This window comes from Myotis daubentonii, chromosome 12 (assembly GCF_963259705.1).
Source record: "Myotis daubentonii chromosome 12, mMyoDau2.1, whole genome shotgun sequence".
Classification (NCBI taxonomy): Eukaryota; Metazoa; Chordata; class Mammalia; order Chiroptera; family Vespertilionidae; genus Myotis; species Myotis daubentonii.
Genome location: NC_081851.1, coordinates 49666074 through 49688187, shown reverse-complemented (window position 1 = coordinate 49688187; position 22114 = coordinate 49666074). Strand labels below are relative to the sequence as shown.

Sequence of the window (22114 nt, the reverse complement as noted above, 5' to 3'; positions counted from 1 at the left end):
GATCATTGTCCTTGGGTTTGGAGGGAAGAGATGATTAAATGATGACGTTTTGGTTCTTCTCACGAGCAGCGCTAAGGACACAGCCCACGCTCATGTGTCAGCGCACACGCAGGTCTCTCCCGCTCTCCCCTTGGTTGTTTGGTAGTCAAGTCAGGCCTAACGAGTGTGGTGTTGTGAGTTCGTTTGCAGGTGGAAGATGCTGTGCCTTCTCCCCCGATGGGAAAGCCCTAGCGGTCGGCCTGAATGATGGGAGTTTCCTGGTTGTAAATGCTGACACGGTTGAAGACATGGTCTCCTTCCACCACAGAAAAGAAATGATCTCTGATATTAAATTTTCAAAAGGTAAAGGTGACGGCAAAAACTTTCAAAAATGTATTGGGACAAAAAGTTACAGCAGTGGGCTATTTTCATGATTTCCTTGACATTTTCCCCGTTCTAACACGCTAAGTTCACAGAAGCCAAGTCTTATGTAAAATGCTTTGATAGTAAACCGCACCTTTTTCTGTGTAGATACAGGAAAATACCTTGCCGTGGCCTCCCACGATAACTTTGTGGATATTTATAACGTGCTTACAAGCAAACGGGTCGGCATCTGTAAAGGTGCTTCTAGTTACGTTACACATATCGACTGGGACTCTCGAGGTAAAGTATGTTGTGGCTTTTAAAATACAATTTTTGTAGGGCGGGGGGAAAAATGGACACATATGTAATACCCTTTGTAATACTTTAAGCAAAAAAAAAAAAATACAATTTTTGTTTTAAAAAAGTCGATGTTCATCCATATTGTTTCTAGCGAGGATGGCAGTTGAGTTTTAGAGAAAAACAGGGGGGATCCTACAATAAAATGACTGTAATTTGACAACCCAGAGGCAGCTGCTGTTCACACTTGGGGTATTTTTCATTATTATCGGTGCTGTTAATTCCAGCCATTAGTTGGAAGACAGTTGAAGATATCTGATGCCTCCCCTTTGAGTTCACATGCTGTGTCCTTGCCTTGGTCCCTCCTTACTGCGCTCCTCTCCCTCCCAGTGCTCCACCCCCGCGACTGCCCCAGGTGCCTCAGCAGTGTTCATCCTCAGCGGAGGTGGGGAGTTAGGTGCCACTTACCTCAAGTTTCTCCGCTCTCTAAAACTCCCTGCCTGCCCCCTGCCTCCTCCATCATGCCCACAGACACCATGCGGACACGTCTGTTTACTTACCTAACAAATCTCGCTTCTGCCATGTGCAAAGTCTTAAGCCAGAAGTTGTGGGGGATCTAGAAGTGTGAGACATGGTTCCTGCTCTCCACAGCGTGTATGATTTGGCGAGGGAGATGTCCTAGTCCCTGAATAATACAAGGGTACAAACTGGGTAGGGCAAGGGAGTGAGACATGGTGAGTCACCGAGGAAGGGGTGAGGCGGGGTGGGGTTGGGCAGGTCAGCAGTGAGCACTGCTGATGGAGTAGCAGTGCTACAGGGTGGGGCACTTCTCAGTCCCATCCTGGGGGGTGGGGGGGTGATGTTAGTTGGAGGCAGGCCTTTAGGAAAGGGCAGGGTCCCACCTTTCCGGGAAGGGTCAGTCCACCGTGGTGGAAGAGCACCCAGCCCAGGGTGTGCTCTGAGGAAGAGCTCCCGGGAGAATCCACCGAGCCTCCACAGAAGGCGGGACCTTCGAGATGGATCTTGAAGAATGAGCAGAAATTCACCAGATTGCAAAGTCTAGGACGAGCATTCCAGGCTCAGAAGGAACGTGATGTCCCAAGACGTAGGAAGAACAGGGGTGATTAAGAAATAGTGAGTAATGCTGAGTGGCTGAGAGCGTGAAGGGAGTGAGTGTGGAGAGACAGACGGAGACAGAACGTAAAGGAACTTTGACGTCATGCCGTGCAAGGAAGTTGGGCACTGCACTTTATCCCATAGCATTAGGTAGCTCCAGGAGACGTGGATGGGGCACTCCCCACCAGCTTTTGGAGGGTGAGTGAACCTGGAGTTGGAAAGCATCTAAAATAAACCAGGGAAAAGGGGGTAATGAGGGCCTCAACCCAAAAGGTCCTTTCAGAGATGCCAGAATATTTTAAGTATTTCTTGAAGTAGGAACCATAAACCAATCCTTCTGCCAAGACAGGTATTTAGTTGTAACTGTGCTTGCTGCCCTGGAATTTGGACTTTATCTAAACTTTACAACCCGCAGGCATATTTATGTAGTGCAATAGATAGGAGGGGAGAGGTGCAAGTCCCAACAAGGGCGAAAGGAGATCAGATAAGCCCCTCCCATTACATGTCAGGGCCGTGCTGGACACAGTGCCGAGGGCTTAGGCTGGCATTTGTGACTGGGCCGGGCACCAGCCGCCTGAGGACACAGCGCCTGACAGCCATCTAAGAACCAGGGAGGCTGAGGGGGCAGATGGAAGCAGCCACTTCGCGACCCCTTTCTTTGATATTCTCTGCCTTATTGTTTGAAAAACAAAAGCAGTCATTTCTTCCTATTTACTCTCTGGCTAACATGCCTAGATATGCCTTCTTGTGAGAAAGATTTAAACCAGTCAGGGCCAGCCTTATGTGGCGATGGATTAGAGTATGGGGAATTTTGTTTAAAATTCACCACACACACACACACACACACACACACACACACACACACACACACACACACACACACACACACACACTACCTGACACAAGAAGTGAAATCCCACCACTACAATGACCACAGGGGGATTAAAACCAATTCATTAATTACATATTAGGGAGTAGAGAGCTACAAGAAAATGGGACATAGGAGAATAAGTTTTGATCAAGAAGATTTCTTTAAAATTATTATTATTCTCACCCAAGGATATTTTTTCCATTGATTTTTAGAGAAAGTGGAAGCGGGGGAGGAGAGAGAGACAGAGAGAGAGAGAGGAAGAGAGGAATATCGATGTGAGAGACAAATCGATTGGTTGCCTCCCACACACTCCCAACTGGGGCTAGGGATCGAACCTGCAACCCTTCAGTCCTCTAACCACTGAAAACACCAGCCAGGTGTTTAAAATTATTTTTAACTGTGAAAAAAGATGCATAACAAAATTTAACATCTTAACCATTTTTCATTTTCTTAAATTTTATTTTTCAGTTACAGTTTATACTCAACATTATTTTGCTTTAGTTTCAGGTGTACAGTATGCTGTTAGACAGTCATGTACTTTACAAAGTGGTTTCCCCCGTATTTCCAGCACCCACCTGGCACTGTACTTGGTTATTTCAGTATTATTGACTATATTTCCTATGCTGTACTTTACATCCCTATGACTGTTCTGTAACTGTAAGTTTGTACATCTTGTTCCTTCACCCTTTTTACTCAGCCCCAACACCCCTCCCCTCTTATCATTTTTAAGAGCACAGTTCAGTGGCATTGAATAAATTCACATTATTGTGCAGCCATCACCACTATCCATCTCTAGAACCCTTTTCATCTTATAAAACTTAAAACTTTATACCCATTAATCAATAATTCCTCGTTCTCCCTTCCTTAGCCTCTGGCAACCACCATTCCACTTTCTGTCCCTAAGAATTTGATTACTCCACGTACTAAGTGGAATCACACAGTATCTGTCTTTTTGTGACTGGCTTATTTCACTTTGCACAATATCCTCAAGATTCATCCATGTTGTAACATGTGTCAGAATTTCCTTTCTTTTTAAGACTCAACAGTATTTCGTAGTATGTACACACCACATTTGGTCCATCCTTTCATCCATCAGTGGGGTTGTGTCCACCTGTTGGCTGCTATGAACGTGGTGTACAGTGCTTAGTGTGTACCCAGTAGTGGAAATTTCTGGATCAAATGATAAATCAACTTTTAAGTGAGGAACCACCATACTGTCTTCCACAGTGGCTACACAATTTTACATTCCCACCAACAGTGCACAAGGGTTCCAATTTCTCCACATCCTTGCTAACAATTGGTTATTTTCTGGAGTTTTCTGCTTTGTTTTATTTTGTTTTTGGTATCAGCCATTCAAATGGGTGTGAGGTGGTATCTCATTGAAATTTGACTCACATTTTGAGAGGATTATTTTTTTAATTCCTCGAATGTGTAAGCCCTGGATTGAATGTTAGAGAGATAAAGAGGAGTAAATCCCAGGTGGAAAGAACAAGATCCTGGCCGAGATCAGTGGGCTGCCCTGTGGAGAGCCTGGGCGAAGGTCTATGTAAAGGCGCCCAATGTGGAATCGTCACTTTTGCAGGGAAAGAGACAAACTCACTATTTCCAAAATTCGCCCAAAGCCAGTGTCTGTGGTCCGGGGTGATGGAAGACACTGGGAGTTAAGATGCTGAGGTTTTCGAAAATCCACCTCGCCTCTCTTCCTAAGTGGCCCCTTCAATCAGATGAGAGGATTGACCAATGGTTTCTACGATTGAGAGAACAGAATACTTCTGATTTGGGGCAGGGGGAGGGGGTGGGTAGGGAGGCCATCTGGAGAATAACAGCAAGTGTGCCCGTGAATCTTCCTTGGTTTATGTCCAGTTTCATTCTCATGCGATGAGCTGTATTGGTGTTTTTATGTTCCTGGTCTCTGTGCCGCAAATGCCTGACCTCGAGAACGTGCCAGGCTGCCTCAAGACCAGCCTAGCTTTCACAGCGGAGCCTCAAGGGTCTGCAAAGGATAGACCACAGAATTGAGAAGCAGGAATCTGTTTCATTCCTTTGATCTTGTCAAAAGAGTGAACGCATTTGCCGGAGCCAGCTGGCTCCTCAGGGGTGGGGAATGGCACAGCCTACAGCCTCTCGTGTCCATGGCAACCACAGGTCCTAGGAAAACCAAAAAGTGCATCCGGCCTTTTTAGAAGCAATAGCTACCCCCGAATGCAAGAAAAAAACATATATGGAGAGAGAGGAATCATGGAAGGATGTGTTCTGGCTGCTATTAGTTCATTTCTGGAAATATCAAGACTATGCGATCTTTTAACAATTAACAGTTTGAGCCACAATAGTTCTCGTTCCCATTTTCATTGCCAAGGGCCTGACATGTTTGGTACATTTAGCTCCAATTTTAGAATTGTTCTGACTTGTGAATTATAGAGCAGCTGGGTTGATGTGTGGGAATCGTTTTGTGGACCATAAAAGCTCTGTGTACCTGCAAGATGTGTGATGTCCTGTACCTGCTTAGAAATGAGGACATCTGTATCTTTCAGTTTCCTCATTCTGTGTGAGTAGACATTTCTAGTGAGTGAAAATGTGAGGATTCTGAAAGAATAGGGTTACCATTATTCAGGGGTGAGTTATCTATCCATGGGTTATACAACGTTTTGCTCTTTATTTCTGCTCTTGTCCTCGGAATATTTCAGTAGTTATATATTACACGGCAGCAGGCAGTGGGAAAATAAGTGGTGACCTAAATATTTTCTCTATGCCTAAAAAAAAAAAAATGAAATAACAGCAGTAATGAAAATTGAGGGGGGAAAACACACAACACACACCCATAATTCCACCTTCCTAACACGAATAGTTGACTTAAATTTTTTTTCTTCATGTCGTTGGGTTGCTAGAAACCAGAAACCTACTCAATCCAGCTTCAATTTAAAAATAATAATAAAGGATGAGTTTATGGAAAGACATAGGCCCATGGCATAGACTCCAATAACAGGAGGCAACATCTGCTTAGGAACTGGCTTTAGGAATGAACTGGAAAACCCAGAAACCAGGCCAGCAGATCCTCTCCCCTCCTTTCCCGCAGTGTTTCGGTGTCTGCTTTTGGCCCCTCTCCCTGCACAGACAGGCTTTCCCTAATTCGTTTGCACGTGGCCCACTCTCTGTTGCCCCAAAATGCCACCCTCAATCCCAAAGCTCACTTCCAATCTCAGCACGGCACCCACTGAGTCAGCCTCCAGATTCCAGTTTTCCTGGAGAGCATTGGTCCAGCCCAGCCTCTGGGTCACGTGGAGGGCAGTTCCCAGGGAAGGGACCTGGGCTAGGTAGGTCCCCACAGGTGTCTCCGTTCTGCGAAGCACTTCTCATACTGCTCTCTGGTGTTTAGATTCTCTAACATTCTTACAATCCGAAAGTACTTCACTGAGCTATTTTAAAATCTGTGGTTTGTTTTTCTGAGTGTGATCTTTGAAACTGTGGAAACTGAGTTGTTAGGATCATCTGAGAATTGGAATCCTTTGAGTTCTGTTAGTATCCTGTGGCCAAATATCTTCTAAAATTCGCCACATTCAAAGAATGTTTTTATTGAATCCTTTAATCCTTTTCCACGTCCTTTGTCATTTGCAATTTCCCTTGAGGGTCCTAAAATACATATTTGCTCATTGAAAAAATTTTGGTTACTCATTTTCTTAGAACGCTAAATAGCCAAAGCTAATTTAATTGCCTTTTCTTTTCTCATTTGTGTATCTATGTTCAGCCAGAAGGTTAGGAAAATGCCCATTTTAGTGGAAATGTTTTCAAATTCACTTGCTCCCCACAGCCAAGACAAAACCCCCTCACCACCATGTTAGAACTCAGCAAATTATGAACAGTTGAGGTTTTCAGTTATGAACTAAGAGAACTTTGTTTTTATTATTTTTTATCATTTTTTGCAAAAAGTTTTAAATTGATTTTTAGGGAGAGGGAGGGGGGAAGAGAGAGAGAGAGAGACACATACACACACATATACTTCAATGTGAGAGAGAAATATTGATCAGTTGCCTCCCACACGCGCCCTGACCAAGGATCGGACCTGCCATCTTTTGGTGCCCGAGATGACACTCCAACCAACAGAGCCACACTGGCCAGGGTGAGAGCCTTGTTTTTAATGAGTCACTTAGAAATAGATCTACAACTCTGAAGGTAAGCCACTTGAGATTTCAGACCTAGGTGGTGTCCACTTGACCATTAAGGAACATGATATAAACCCCACAAAGTTCTTATTTTGGTATTATTTTTCCAAGAAAGATATTTTAAGACTACTAGATATAAACAGTTATGGGAAAACAGAAAGGGGGGGGGGATATTATGTGTGTATGTATATACATGCTAAAGAAATACTATAAAGTGTATCTTTTTTGTCATTTAAATTTCAAGCCATAAAGGATTATTGATGTGGTTGGAGGGAAAGTAGGAAATCTTACCTTTTTCAGCATTAATCAAAATGAACCCAAGATTATAAGTTTATATCGCAGTGAAAGACTTTTTTTGCTCAACATTTTGTTTTGGGAAAGTCTTGGATTTCTCTACAAATTTTCAAGTAAGGTGGGAGAGGGGAGGGGAATGAGCATTGATAGTTTATTTTGTGTGCCCTTATCTTCCTGTTTCTAAACTTGAAAGGGCACATTTAGAATTTAGACTGGAGTAAATGTGAATCCTTGCAGCAAGGCTCTCACTTCTGATGCCATAATTCTTGCCAAAGCAGTCTGCTCTCACTGCATCTCTGCTAGGAGGCAACCGGAAAAAAAGAGCAAAAAGTGGATTTTGTCAGGCGTTGGAAAAATAGCTACTTTCAGTGCAACAGACTAAAGCATAGCAAACATGATTCTTGAAGGATGTTCAAAGTCAGATTTTATGAGGTCCATATTCAGTAAAATCATAGCTTTGGGATTTGTACCATGGCATGTAATTGCCTTTACATGTAGTTCTGGAATGTCTACCATGTATTTACTCAATTCATGAAGCTTTGACTAAAATGAATACAAATAGTTGTAGCCACTTTATAATAAAAAGAAATAAGTGCAGAGTTTAATCGTCTCTCTACTTCATTCTGTCATAACAGGGAAATTATTGCAAGTTAATTCGGGTGCCAAAGAACAACTCTTTTTTGAAGCTCCGAGAGGCAAACGGCATATAATAAGACCTTCAGAGGTAACAGTCATACACAAAGCTTTAAAAAATACATCTCATGAAGATTTAATATAACCAATCAATTCTTAGCCACTGATATGTGGGTTATATTTTTAATAAAACCTAACAGTTGTTATCCACTAATATGGGTTACATTTAGTGTACCTTTATGCTTGATAGTTTCTTAAATCTGGTTGCTTAATCTGGTTTCCTGCTTTCTGGGGATTTAAGTAGCAACGCACAGTTCAAATTCTCCTTAATTTTTCTGTGCCTGATGACAACAACCAAAATGCTACATATTCTTAACATTTAGATGCTACATATTCTTTTTATCCCATTCACCATGTTGTTTTGTGCAAAGCTCCTTATAAACGTAAACTTTTGAAACATACTTTCTCAGTGTTTACTATTTGTAATAATCAATATTTTCCTCAACACTAATAAGACAAATGATCTTTCAGAACAAAAGCTGTCCACGATCTGGCTATCCTGATTTATCAAACTTTCTTTTTTCCTTGTTTTCCTCATGTCCTTAGACCCATACATACTTTTTAATTGTTAAAATCAAAGCCTCCATATTATTTTTGAATCCACAAATTGCCTCCTTCCTGAAAGCTAGCTGCCCGGTGCTTCCATAGAATGACCCACATGACCAAAAGGTCATTGCCTGACTGAGCTCTAAGAATGTTCTGTTAGTCCCGGGAGACAATCTAACTCATTTATAGGCAATGTAAACTTTGATGAAAGAAAAGGAAATGTTGCTTCCTTTGAGGAAGAGTGGGTAAAAGTACACTACTGAGGAATACACACCTGCCTCTCTCTTCAGTTTGCCAGTAAACTATCCCAGTATTATCAAGTAGTCACAGAGATAATTGGACACACACATTCATAGGGTTTTCATCATTTCTAAAGAAAGTCTATGTGCAGTACTTACAGAAACAAGTTGTTGTACATGATGACAATGTATTAATGGAAATTGTTTACTGATCAATTGGTCTCACACCCCCAATTCCAATTTATTCACCTCTGATCAGTCTTCATTTTAACTTTTAAAAAATAAATTTGGGGGTGTGATTGGCTAATAACATATATAGGTTTCAGGTGTACAATTCTATCATCCACCATCTGTATATTGTATTATATGTTCACCAGCCAAAGTCTAGTCTCCCTCCATCTTCATATATTTGGCCCCTTAAACTCTTCATCCTTCCTTCACCCCCTTTCCTCTCTGGTAAGCATCGGGAAACTCACTGTTGTCTGTGTCTGTGAGTTTATTTTGTTTTGTTGGCTCATGTGTTGCTTTTTGTTTTATATCCCACATATGAGGGAAATCATATGTTTCTTGTCCTTTTCTGTCTGACTTATTTCACTTAGCATGATATTCTCAAGATCCATTTGTGTTGTCCCATATGGAGAAACATTTATAGCCTCAAGTAGGGGATATTTCTAATTGTGTCATTTATTCCCTGAACATCTGTTGAATGTGCCAAGCATTTCATATGCCTGCATTTTAATTTTCACAACAGCCTTGTGTGAGGGTTGTCAATCTCATTTTACATATAGGGAAATAGATTCCAAGACAGTAGGAAGTCTGTGGAGCTGTGATCCCAATCTGGAGGGCTCTGTGTGTGATTCTACCTGGCTATCTTCTACATAATAAGCATCATGTTTACATCACTTCACCTTTATTTTCCCATCCTGTTCCAGTGCCCCCAAAATAAATACACTAAATAAAGTGCAGTTTAACTAAATGATGGGGGTGGGGGGTTGCAACTTGATATAGATGAACAATTATGTAAAAGAATACGCACAAATATAAGAGGGAAATTCATGTTATGAGGCTTCCTGAAATGCTGTACATTCATATCAGTATGAACTGCTCTTCAGATAGTCTCTCCAGAGCATAAAGAATATTAAGCTAGCTGCAGAATCTGATTATTCTTTCCTCCAAGGAAGCATTCCATAAAAAATAAAAAGTTATGTCTTGTAACTTTTTTAAATAGTTTGCTAAATAATCAACCTCCTTAATCAGTGTGCTCAGTGGGAGCAAGGGCCTCGGGGTCATTGGGGATGTCTGGGAAGAACTTGGGGAGGGGGTGCTACTGGCATCCCGTGGGTGGAGGTCAAGATGCTACTAAACATGTTACCATGCACAGGACCGCCCCTGACATTGTACAGCCTGAAATGTCAATAGTGCTTTCACTGAGAAACCCTGATCTAGCTTATATGGCTTATCTATAATAATAAAAGCATAATATGCTAATTAGACCAGACATCCTTCCAGATGACCTTCCGGACAAAGCCAGGGCTGCAAGGGAAGCCCTGGTCCCAGGTGCCTGCCAGCGGCCAGAGGGAAGACCTGATGGGCCCTGTTGCCGGCCAGGCCTAGGGCCCCTACCCATGCACAAATTTCGTGCACCGGGCCTCTAGTACAATGATAAATACCTAGGTAAGAACTAAAGAACATTATCAGATTTCCATAATTCTGAAAATGTTAATCTTATCTAGAGAAATCTGTGTGGATATTTGACTGCAGTGTTGATTTATTAAGACAATGCATGTAGCACTTTAAAATGCAACTTAGAACCGTGTACCTCAGCACCCAGCACAGGTGCCTGATGTGGGCAGAGTCATCATTTAGCACTAACTCAGCCTCAAAAGGTTCCTTTTAAACAAAACTAAAGATCTCTTGGCTGTGCAAAAATACATTAATTTTCTTTTCCTTCTTTTTAAGGTTGAAAAGATAGAGTGGGACACGTGGACCTGTGTCCTGGGCCCCACCTGTGAGGGGATCTGGCCCACACACAGTGATGTGACCGACGTAAATGCAGCCAGTCTCACCAAAGACTGCTCCCTCTTAGCCACCGGCGATGATTTCGGGTTCGTCAAGCTTTTTTCATATCCTGTCAAGGTAATATTGCACGTTTATTATATATACTTGCTCAGTCTCATTAATGACCCCAAATCTATGTACTATATCTAAGCGGATTTTTAAATGTTGAAGGCATAGCAATCAACAGTGTTGTCTACAGCGCCGTCGTTATTTATGCTGTATGAAAACCTTCGTGATGGTATGTTTACTAATTTGAGCCAGTCTGTGGCATTGAATTTCTCCTTGAAAGGCCTTCGTTGATCATCAAATCCAACATCTCACAAAACGGCATGTAAGAATTTTCTTCAGAACCTCTTGGACCTGTGTCTTTCTAACATGTACTAGCATACTTCCCGAGACGAAGAACTCCTTACTTCCCGAAGCAGCCCATTCATGTAAAATAGTTCGTTGTTAAAATGTTTCTGTTCTAGATTGAGCAGAAATGTTTTCTCTTTAGGCAAAGTTCTGCCTTCAAAATCATCAGCGGTTAACCCTGGTCCTCTAACAGCCGCATATGTAGGAGGACCACCTTTGACTTCCTAGAGCAGTGATGGCGAACCTTTTGAGCTCCGCGTGTCAGCATTTTGAAAAACCCTAACTTAACTCTGGTGCCGTGTCACACATAGAATTTTTTTGATATCTGCAATCATAGTAAAACAAAGACTTATATTTTTGATATTTATTTTATATATTTAAATGCCATTTAACAAAGAAAAATCAACCAAAAAAATGAGTTCACGTGTCACCTCTGACACGCGTGTCATAGGTTTGCCATCACTGTCCTAGAGTCTCATTCTCTCCAGACTGCCATCTCCAGGTCTTCAGCCATTCCCCATTTGACATGGTTTCCAGTTTCCCCTCCCTATAAGCACACTCCATTTTATTCCATTTCAAACTGTCTCATCTAAGACTGAACTCGGTGCTTCAGATGTCATCTGAGCAGCTCAGGGTACAGTAGGACTTTCATCTTCTTGTCTTGATTTTATATTTGTTTTAAATTAAATTAAAATGGCATCAGCTCTTGGTTGCCACACTATACAATCGAATCATAGACGTTATTGCCCAAAATGTTCAGGTTATAACCCCCATCTTACACAACTGACTCTCTCAATACTGAGGACAGAACTTCATATTTGTACCAATTAAGACTTATCTTGTTTATTTTATCTCCTTGTTCCAGCCTGTCAACATCTTTTCAATACTTCCTCAGAGTTTACTTTCCCTTCCAGCATCATGTCATCCTCTGATTTCACCAGTGTGAGCTTTAAGTCATGGATAGAAAAAATATTAACTAGAACACCCAACTGCCTCCACCAGGAGCCCCCATTCAATCTGACATTCTGTTGTTAGTGCGCATATTTAATTTCAGTTCTTCAGTCAGAAGCAGACGTTTACCTCTATCTGATTATGCTCTATTGGACCTCACCTTTCCCTCGCTAGTGCAACAAGACATCACTACAGACTTGGCACATATCTTGCTAAAAGCCAGATTGAGTGTGTCTCTGGTGTCCCTAATCTCCCCTCCCAACAAACCAACCAATGGAAAATGTGGGGTTAGTTCACAGTGAAGCCCTGTTGCTGCCCAGTAATCATTACTTCCTTTTCCAAGTGCTTATAAGACCTTCTGTGTAATAATTCACCCTAGAATTTTCCAGAGTTTGCATCAACTCATAAATCAATATTTGCCAGAGTCCACTTGTTTTCCCATTTAGATACAGGAGCCTTTTTGTGTTCGATGTCGCCTCTCCTGGTCTCTAAACTCCTTGGGCATTCCTGATTTTGTTTCTGTGGTCACATTGCAAGGTACCTGTACTCAGGTACATGAGCTCTGTTTTGTCCTTCCTGGTTTGAAGAGCATTCTCTTTAATAGAGGCAATAAGTTTGCTTTCTGTTCATATTAAACCATCTGATCTAAGAAGTGTTCCTAGCGTTCTGTATTTTTCTTTTAGCCCTATATATAGAAAATCCTTTTCTGTTTTCTTAGTTTTTTGCTTTAATATTCTAAAACTATATCAAAGTTGTCAGTGCAAGACTTTTGTACTCATCCTTGGTTTTCACTCCTCTTCTCATTTGTGCATTTACCTGAACAACCAGTTCCCTCCACAGCCCTTTGGGTATCTTTAGATGCCTTCCTCTCTCCTCTTTCATTTGTTAATATCTGGTTAGGAAATAATTTTTGGTGGTCTTTTCTGAGATTCACTCCCAGTGATCATCACTTCACTGTCAGTTACCAGCTCTTCCTATTTGATCAGAATTCCCTTTTATGTAGCAATTTTCCTTGCTGCTTTTACATTACTTGAAATGAGACTGCTAGCCGGACAGGTTGGGGATGTCCTTGTATTAGTAGACTGAGGTTTGGGCCTATACTTAGATAGCTGAAATCCCCAGAATGCTATTGCATCATGCTCCAGGGCTAGGTTTATTATTGGTCCTGGAATTCATCACCTCCATCCCCGGCCTGACCAGGTGTGCTGTCTATAGTAATGTCACCCTGTGTCCCAGGAAGGTTCCTCAGGGACCACCCCAGGAAACAGAGTAGGGGGCAGTGGGAGGGGCCTGGGGCCCCACCTCTGCTTCAACTAGTCACTGTGTTTTGTATTTCATATGTTGATTCTCTGTGTAAGATTTTTTACAGCAGTTTGTTAGAAAAAATTTCAGCCCTAACTGGTTTGACTCAGTGGATAGTGCATCGGCCTGCGGACTGAAGGGTCTCAGGTTCGATTCCTGTCAAGGGCATGTACCTTGGTTGTGGGCACATCCCCAGTAGGGGGTCTGCAGGAGGCAGCTGATGGATGTTTCTAACTCTTTATCCCTCTCCCCTCCTCTCTGTAAAAAAATCAAAAAAGAAAAAAGAAAAAATTTCAGACATACAGTTAAGGTGAAGGAATGATACAGTGAACTTCTAGGACCCCACCACCTAGAGCAGCCGTGGGCAAACTACAGCCCGCGGGCCGGATCCAGCCCGTTTGAAATGAATAAAACTATTGAAAAAAAAAGACCGTACCCTTTTATGTAATGATGTTTACTTTGAATTTATATTAGTTCATACAAACACTCCATCCATGCTTTTGTTCTGGCCCTCCGGTCCAGTTTAAGAACCCATTGTGGCCCTCGAGTCAAAAAGTTTGCCCACCCCTGATACAATTCAATGTAGATTATGGACATCAAGATACTTAACCCTAATGAGTTCCTGTGCATATCATTACCTAGAGTTCAACATTTATTTGTGGTATATTTTAGGTAAAATTTATATACAGTTGTAATGCACAAGTGTTAAGGTTCCTTTTGATGAACTTTGACAAACACACCTATGTAATCCAAACACCTATCAAGATAGACATTATCATCACCCCAGTAAGTTTCTTCATGCTCCTTCCAGGCCAATCTCTACCCCACTTTACCCTCAGATGAAAAAAAAATATTCCAGTGTTTTTCATCATAGATTAGTTGTACCTGTTCCAGAACTTCATATAAATGGAATAGTCAAGTAGGTGCTGTTTTGTGTCTGGCTTCTTTCACTCAGGTGCTGTTCCTGAGATTTCTGCATGTTGTTGGTGGGTAAGAACAGTCTGTTACATCTTTATAGCTGAGTGGAATGCCATTGTATGGATACAGCAGTTTGTTTATCCACATGGCTATCGATGGACACCTGGTTTTCCCACTCTTTGGTTATAATAAACCTGCTATGAACATTTATGGACAAGTCTTTGTGGGCATATGTTTTCTTTCTCTTAAGTAAATATGTAGGAGTAGAATTTCTGGGTCATAGGAGAAAATGTGTATTTAACTTTTTAAGTAACTGCCAGACCTTTTTCCATTTTCCATTCCCACCAGAAATAAAAGCAAGTTCTAGCTGCCAACATCAGTGTTGTCAGACTTGTAAAATTTAGCTGTCCTGGGTGTAGGTAATATGAGGGCTTTGTGTTTGTAATTTGCATTTCCCTGATGACTAATGATGCTGAGGGCTTTTCATTTGCTTATTGGCCATTTGTGAAGTACACCTCTTTTATCCTTTGTTTTAAATTGGATTACTTATCTTTTTATTCCTCAGTCCTACTTTGTAAGATTTGGTTGAAGAAACAGTTTCATAATTTGAAAGCATTTGAAAATCATTGGCTAATATTAAATAAAACTTCTTGATAGTATCACTTCTCTTCCTCCTCTTTTTTTTAAAAAATATGATTTTCTGGCACACTTTTCCTTCCAAATACATGGACCCTACCTGATGAATGTTTCCAGCGGTCTAGTTACACTCCCCCACTGCTCTGGGTATGTTAGACAAAGTTCACCACCTGTTATGGACTGAATGTGTCTCCATCAAAATCCAAATGTTGAAGCCCTACCCCCAATGTGACTATATTTGAGAATAGGGCATTTCTGAGAACAATTAAGGCTAAATAAAGTCATAAGTGTGGGGCTCAGATCCAATGGGATTAGTGCCCTCATAAGAGACACCAAAGGGTACATTCTCTCTCTCCATGAATAAATGCACCCAGGAAAGGCCATGGAGCTCACAGTGAGAAGATGGTATCCATAAGCCAGGAGGAAGGCTCTCACCAGAAACCCAAGTGTCTGGCACCTTGACCTTAGATGTCCAAGCCTCCAGAACTGTGAGAAATAAATTTGTTGTTTAAGCCAGCATGTCATATTTTGTTATGGAAGCCCAACCGGACGAAGACAGCATCCCATTGCAGTATTCTAGCACTGAGCTCCATGTCATCAGGTGTTGGTGATATCTGTGAGATCTAATCACCACACATATCTCTCTGTGTCCAAAAATCAAGTTCCATTTGTTAGACTCTAAAGTTATGTCTTCTTCTTGGCCCTTTTCCTTGTTCTCCCTTCCCCTGAGTTACTACGCATGTCTTTCAAGCATTTTTCTTCCATGACAATCATGGGTCCTTATATATTCAGTTTTATAGTTTAAAATCTTTGTGATGACATTAGTTCCCTGACAATCACATGGTTTCTAGCCTCCATGAGATAGACTCTCCTTTGCCAGGGCCCACCCATTTTTCCAGTTAAACCACGTGCAATGCTGTCCTTCGACACCATCTATATAGCTAGCTGATTGCTTCCCTTATCCGCCCTTCTTTTTCAAAGCTATGCCCTTCCACCAGATTGGAGAGGTTAAAATATCACCATGTCCTCCATTCTAAAGCTAAACTACCTGGTTCAGGTGTTGACTCTGATATTTATTAACTGTTTGACTTAAGTGGAGTTTCTTAAAATCTCTGTGACAGAGTTGGTCCTCTGTAAGGTGGGAACAAATCTTTCTCTAATTGGATACTATGCCATTAAACAAATTAATACTTATAAATATTTAGAATAATGCTCACCATATGGGCAGTACCCCAAACTTTTACTTTTTAATATAGTTGTTGTTATGTCATTTTTTAAAATTCTCGCCTTTTTTTTAAAACCTCTGTGGACTTTGTCATTCCTAAAGATGCCACCTACTCATCTAGAAATTAGCTGTAATTTAGTGTTCAGTATCAAGAACTTGTATGCTGATGACCCTTTGTTGAATTTCTTCATTTGTATATTTCTTTTCTCTCTCACAAAACTGTAAAATCACCAGTAATTTAGCGACTTCATATCCTCCATTAGAAAAGTGTAACAAAGGAAACTTAAGGATAAAAAATATATCTCACCATGTCATTTTCATTTCAAACCCATCCTCAGGCTCTTCAGTTTCTTTCTCAGAATGTCAAAGGCTCAAGAAAATTTTTAAAGAGAGAAAGAATGGTTCTTCAAAGAGGAAAGTTTTTCGTACAGAGAAACTGTATGAAATGTTGTGAATGTGGGGAAAGGGTACATAATTATCATCATATTCTCAGAAATTACTCACCTAAAAACAGTTAACCACTCTGGGGACATATTTCAGATTATCCATATTTTTTTGTAAATATTTTTTTATTGATTTTCTTAGAGAGGAAGGGAGAGAAACATCAATGTGAGGAAGAAACATTGAGCTGTTGCCTCCTGTACACACTCCAGCCCGCAACTTGGCCATGTGCCCTCATCAGGAATCAAACTGGTGACCTTTTGGTGCACAGGACGATGCTCAACCAACTGGGCCACACTGGCCAGGGCAGAGTCTCCATTCTTTCAGTATTTGGTGGAAGGGGAGTGTTGTGGTAGCGAGTCCTGATGGCTGTAACAGAAATGCAGGATTTGGCATGATGACCCAGAAGGACAGTGCGTCTGACTGGCTGTGCCAGCTCTCCAGGAGGCTCCTCCCATAGGCCCTAAGGGGACCACCGATCATCCCTGCCCGCCTCTTCCTCTTAGGGAACTGCTGGTTTCCCGAACCTTCTGATAACTGTGAATTCCTTTTCATTGCTCCATGGAGCAGTACTCTTGCTTCCTATTGTCAGGATCTTGAATCACCCTTTGCTGGAATTGACTCAGAGCCGTTCCCTTTTTCTTACCCCTTTGGTCCACTTTCTTTGCCTCTGCAAAGATTCTAATTGATCACCCCCCCCCCCACCTGATATTCGTATATTGGTCCCTGATATTCCTCCCCCACCCCCGCAACCTTTCTTTTTGGATTCTCTTTTCCACCCTCATCCAAAAACCCTGTGTTCCTCATGTAAGTGAGAGCATGGAGAGGCATTTCTCAAGTTCTCTTACTTTCTCCTTCTCTCAAGAACCCAGCTTGCATAACGGCGTGGGTCTTGCTTCCAACAGGAAGGCTGGCAGGACCCACAGCGGCAGCCACCGTGACTGTCCTCTTCGCGTCTGTGCCTCTGGGTCTCATCTGGTCACACAGTGGTTCCCAGTGGAAATCCTTATTTGGCTCTTCCTATTCGCTTCGCAAGCTAGTGGCTCTGGAGGGCTTCCTGGAAACGCTGCCCACCTGCTTGCTTCCCTCATCCTCTAGACCAGCCGAGGGCAAACTACGGCCCATTTGAAATGAATAAAACTGAAAAAAAAAAAGACCGTACCCTTTTATGTAATGATGTTTACTTTGAATTTATATTAATTCACACAAACACTCCATCCATGCTTTTGTTCCGGCCCTCCGGTCCAGTTTAAGAACCCATTGTGGCCCTTGAGTCAAAAAGTTTGCCCACCCCTGCCTGAGGACTGGGCTGAGCAGTGGGCGGATCCACTCTGCTGGCAGGTAGGGTCGGCCAGATCCACAGAGATCCAACCAAGAGTATTTTAAAGTCACACACTCCCCTGCACCTGTCTCCTGCCGCCTGCTTGTGGCGGTTTCAGGTTCCCCAGGGCGCCGGTCCAAAACCCTCTGGGAGCCTCTTGTCAGTTATTGAATAAAGCGTTCATCTGGGACACTGGTGGCCCTCCCAGGACTTCAGAAAGCACATGCAGCTTCCCACACTGGGAGGTATTCCCCGGGAGTCGCCAAGAGGGTGGAAAAACTCTGCCTTTTTAAATGGCTCCCGCCAGAGCTGTTTTTGCCAGCCAGACTCTGGCTCCTGAGCCAGAAATGGAAGCCGGCGTCTGATGTCAGCTGCAAATCCCCACCACTTGTCAGGGCTGCCCCGGGTGAGCAGGCGGGCCACCGCTCACATTCACTTGTCCTTCCCCTCCTGGGATAAGCCCGGCGGGGCCTGAGCAAGCTCTCGGAAATTACTAATAACCTGGGTTCTCTTTACTCGAATGTGTTTGTTGAAAAGCAGCTTACTTTGTTTTTAAATCAATTAGTCGAGTGCTTGTAGTGTTAGAAATTGTTTCCAGGGTTCGTGGCAGAAACTGGTGTGTGTGTTTCAAATCTTCCTTGAGGCCCCAGGATTAGAAGTCCCTTGCTGGTCAGCCACAGTCTGGGCTGTGGTACAAAAGCCACTGTGGGGAGTGACGGGGAGGCCACCTCTGATCTCAAATGTCAGCCAGACTCACAATCAGGAGTTTATGCCAGAGACCTGGGGAGAATCCACATTTGATATTTGAGAGAAACAAAAACAAGCTTCTTATACTTCCTTACGCTCCCAGAAATAGCTTCTGTAGTCCAACATTTTACTTGTTCCCTTACAAATTATGTATTGGGGACCTGTGGTGAGCCAGGTAACGTTTTAGGGGGAAAGGAGACGGGTTCCCTGCCTTCATAGAGTTTACAGTCTAGAGGAATGGAAGGAAATTGCTGCTTAAATGTTTCATTCGTATCCAGTACAAGCCACTCTAGAGAATAACGTGGATGAGATAATCCAGAGTCAGGAGCAGTGGGGCTCCCAATGGGGGTAATGGCCAGTTTCTGGCTTCACAGGGCCAGCACGCGAGATTCAAGAAGTACGTGGGGCACAGCGCCCATGTCACCAACGTGAGATGGCTGCACAACGATTCCGTGCTGCTCACGGTAGGGGGCGCCGACACGGCCCTGATGATCTGGACCAGGGAGTTTGTGGGGACACAGGAGAGCAAGCTGGTGGACAGCGAGGAGTCGGACACCGACGCAGAAGAGGATGGAGGTGAGTCCCAGCAGCCACGTGCCACCCGTACCTCCCTCCCCACTCCCTCCTGGGCCATGGCAATCCAACTCCATTCTCCACCTTTCTGTCCTTTGAGGCTATGACAGTGATGTTGCCAGAGAAAAGGCCATTGATTACACCACCAAGATCTATGCCGTGAGCATCAGGGAAATGGAGGGCACCAAACCACACCAGCAGATGAAAGAGGTTTCCATGGAAGAAAGGTATGGCGTCGTCAGGTTTGTTTGCATTTGTCATACCTGACGATGAGAAACTCATGTAAACCACAGTGCATTTTCTTTGCCCTCAAAGATGCTACTTAAGCTAGTCTTTTACGTGTATGCACAATCTTAACCTGCACACGAGGTTAATTTGGGGAAAGTTGCCCACAGCCCTCAATATGTGGGTGTGCTGACTGGACAGGTAGGAAGGAGGGCGGGCTTCTGGGGTTAGGAGGGAATATTTGTGGGTGTGACAATAATCCTCCATTCTAACCAGAGTCTGTGCATTACTCTGTGTCACTTGGTGTACCTTCTCTTACTGTCTTCACCTGCCCACATTCGCTCAGGTGTGTTTGGCAATTCCAGGCCTATTGATTTTGTTGTCTTGGATCCTCTGTGGAGAAGGAAAGTTGCTGGTATTATTTCAGGCCTTTTAGATGTGTTATTGTAAATTATTATTGTAATCAACAAGAGAAATTGTCAATGTTTTAACATTTTGTTTACAAATTTTGTTTAAATTACTACTATTACTTAATTTGCCATCTTCATAGTGGGGAGGATAAGTATTGAATAATGACCTTTAACGTCTAAAGAGAATTTCATGGATCTTAGATGTTTAAGAATTCCCTATGGGCTCTTCACATTGATGGATACCCTGATGTTTATAGTTGATGAGACTCAAGTTCTTTTTTGCACTCAGTATGGCTTTCTGCCCAGTAATAACTATTTAATGATAGCACCTTTTGCTATTAGGTAGGACTTGTGATACAAAGAAATAAAATGTCACTTCCCCTCCTGTTTCGGTTGAGAAAGGGTGGGTGTGCTGCAGGCAAGAAGATTGAATCTGATGTGAAAAAACCCTAGTTCCTCTCTAGAATCTTTGCCAGATGCTACTATAAAGGCTCAGACTTCTCTTTTTGTTTTTGTTTTTTAAAATTACATAGATATTTCTAAAATAGTCTGTAAATTAAGTTTATTTTGCTTGCAATGTAGTTTTTTAGTTTTTTAAAAGAGGCAATAAATGTAAAGGACTAATATTAAGAACCAAGAAAAAAAAGAACCATAGGCGTTCCGCTTACATAATCTACTTGAAAAATCAGTAGCCCTTGGCAGCCCTGGCCGGTTTGGCTCAGTGGATAGAGCGCCGGCCTGGGGACTGAAGGGTCCCGGTTTGGATTCCGGTCCAGGGCACATGCCCAGGTTGTGGGTTCCACCCCCCAGCAGGGGGTGTTCAGGAGGCAGCCAATCAGTGATTCTCTCTCATCATTGATGTTTCTCTCTCTCCTTCTCACTTCCTCTCTGAAATCAATAAAAATATATATTTAAAAAAAAAAACATTTGGCATAAACATTCTTTTGAAAGAAAGTTACCCAATCTTTCCAATTTCGCATGACATTATGGAATGGGTTGACTTGGCTATTATTCCAAGGTTGTTTGTGGATGATTTATACAGCCAATGCTTTGTCATGCTATGATTTAGACTGGCCCCTAAGATTAGCAATCTAACGAAATGCCTAATTCCAAACACTACAACTGATCTCCAACCTAAAGTGAGTCTCATCTGAACCTTTCTTGGTCTTGGTGTGTCTCTGGGCAGGTCTGTAAAAATCTCATACCCGCTCAATGTAGGAAGAGGTGGACGAGGTGAAGGTAGAGATGACCCTAAGAAGAATTTTCTATCTTAAAATCCAGAATTTTGAAGCTTCCTCATTTTCAATACTCCAGACTGAAAACTTGTTCATAGCATACACAGGATTGGCTTTTATTTAATACAAAATAAAAAAAATTCTTCATAGTATTATGAGATATGGGGGGAATTATTTTAGTACTTGACTGGCATTAAAAAAAATAACTCACACTAGGGCAGTGATGGCGAACCTATGACACGCATGTCAGAGGTGACACGCGAACTCATTTTTCTGGTTGATTTTTCTTTGTTAAATGGCATTTAAATATATAAAATAAATACAAAAAATATAAGTCTTTGTGTTACTATGGTTGCAGATATCAAACAATTTCTATATGTGACACGGCACCAGAGTTAAGTTAGGGTTTTTCAAAATGCTGACACGCCGAGCTCAAAAGGTTCACCATCACTGCACTAGGGTGTAGTGAAGAAAACATGTTGTGAAGAACACAATTTTAAGATAAATACAGGGTCCAGAGGAATAATCAAGCCTTTTCTGTACATAACAGTGTCTCTGATAACTTACACCAGCATGAGTTCCCACTGCGGCTGAACGCAGAGGGCACCGCACAGCATGCTGGGAGCAGAGCGGGCCACAGCAGGAAGGGGCGAGCAGAGGAGGAACAGTGACTAGTGTCTGACTTAGCAGCCTCCATGGGGCAAACCCTAATCAGAACCAAGAACGAGCGGCGTCCTCCAGTCGTTGTCAGTAATTTTAGGGGCGCCTGAATCTCAGAGATAGGACTATAGGCAGCTCTGAATGGGAGAAAAGACAAAGGGGTGCCAGGCAAGGCAGGGCCTTCAGAGAATTTGCGAGGAAGCAGGATGAGAAAGGGAGATGGGCAGGAGCCCTTGGGGCAGGGAGGGCTCCTAACGATAAGTCAACAGAGGGCTCACCCAGGGTACAGACTGGGCTCCATGGACTCCAGTGTCCCAGGCGTGAGAGAGAGGCAGAGCCAGAGAAATGCTGGGGCCTCAGATCACAGGAGCACGGGGCCAGGCAGTACCCAGGTTTTGGGGAATATTCAGGGCTGTCACCTGTGACACTGCTCCCTTTGGCTCCATCAAGCCCTGCTGATTCCAGGGCCAAGGCTCTGCTTGACCTTCCCCTTGTTGCTGTCT

The 22114-nt window shown here is 42.7% G+C and overlaps 1 protein-coding gene across 1 annotated transcript in view; it reads left to right on the top strand.

Moving 5' to 3' along the window:
- EML6 (EMAP like 6) overlaps positions 1-22114 on the top strand; it is a 199034-nt gene that overhangs the window by 143685 nt on the left and 33235 nt on the right. The window contains exons 23-28 of the mRNA XM_059659822.1: positions 190-342; positions 511-642; positions 7713-7801; positions 10515-10691; positions 18883-19084; positions 19182-19308. Coding sequence (XP_059515805.1) covers positions 190-342; positions 511-642; positions 7713-7801; positions 10515-10691; positions 18883-19084; positions 19182-19308 — 880 coding nt within the window. The remainder of the gene's footprint in view (positions 1-189; positions 343-510; positions 643-7712; positions 7802-10514; positions 10692-18882; positions 19085-19181; positions 19309-22114) is intronic.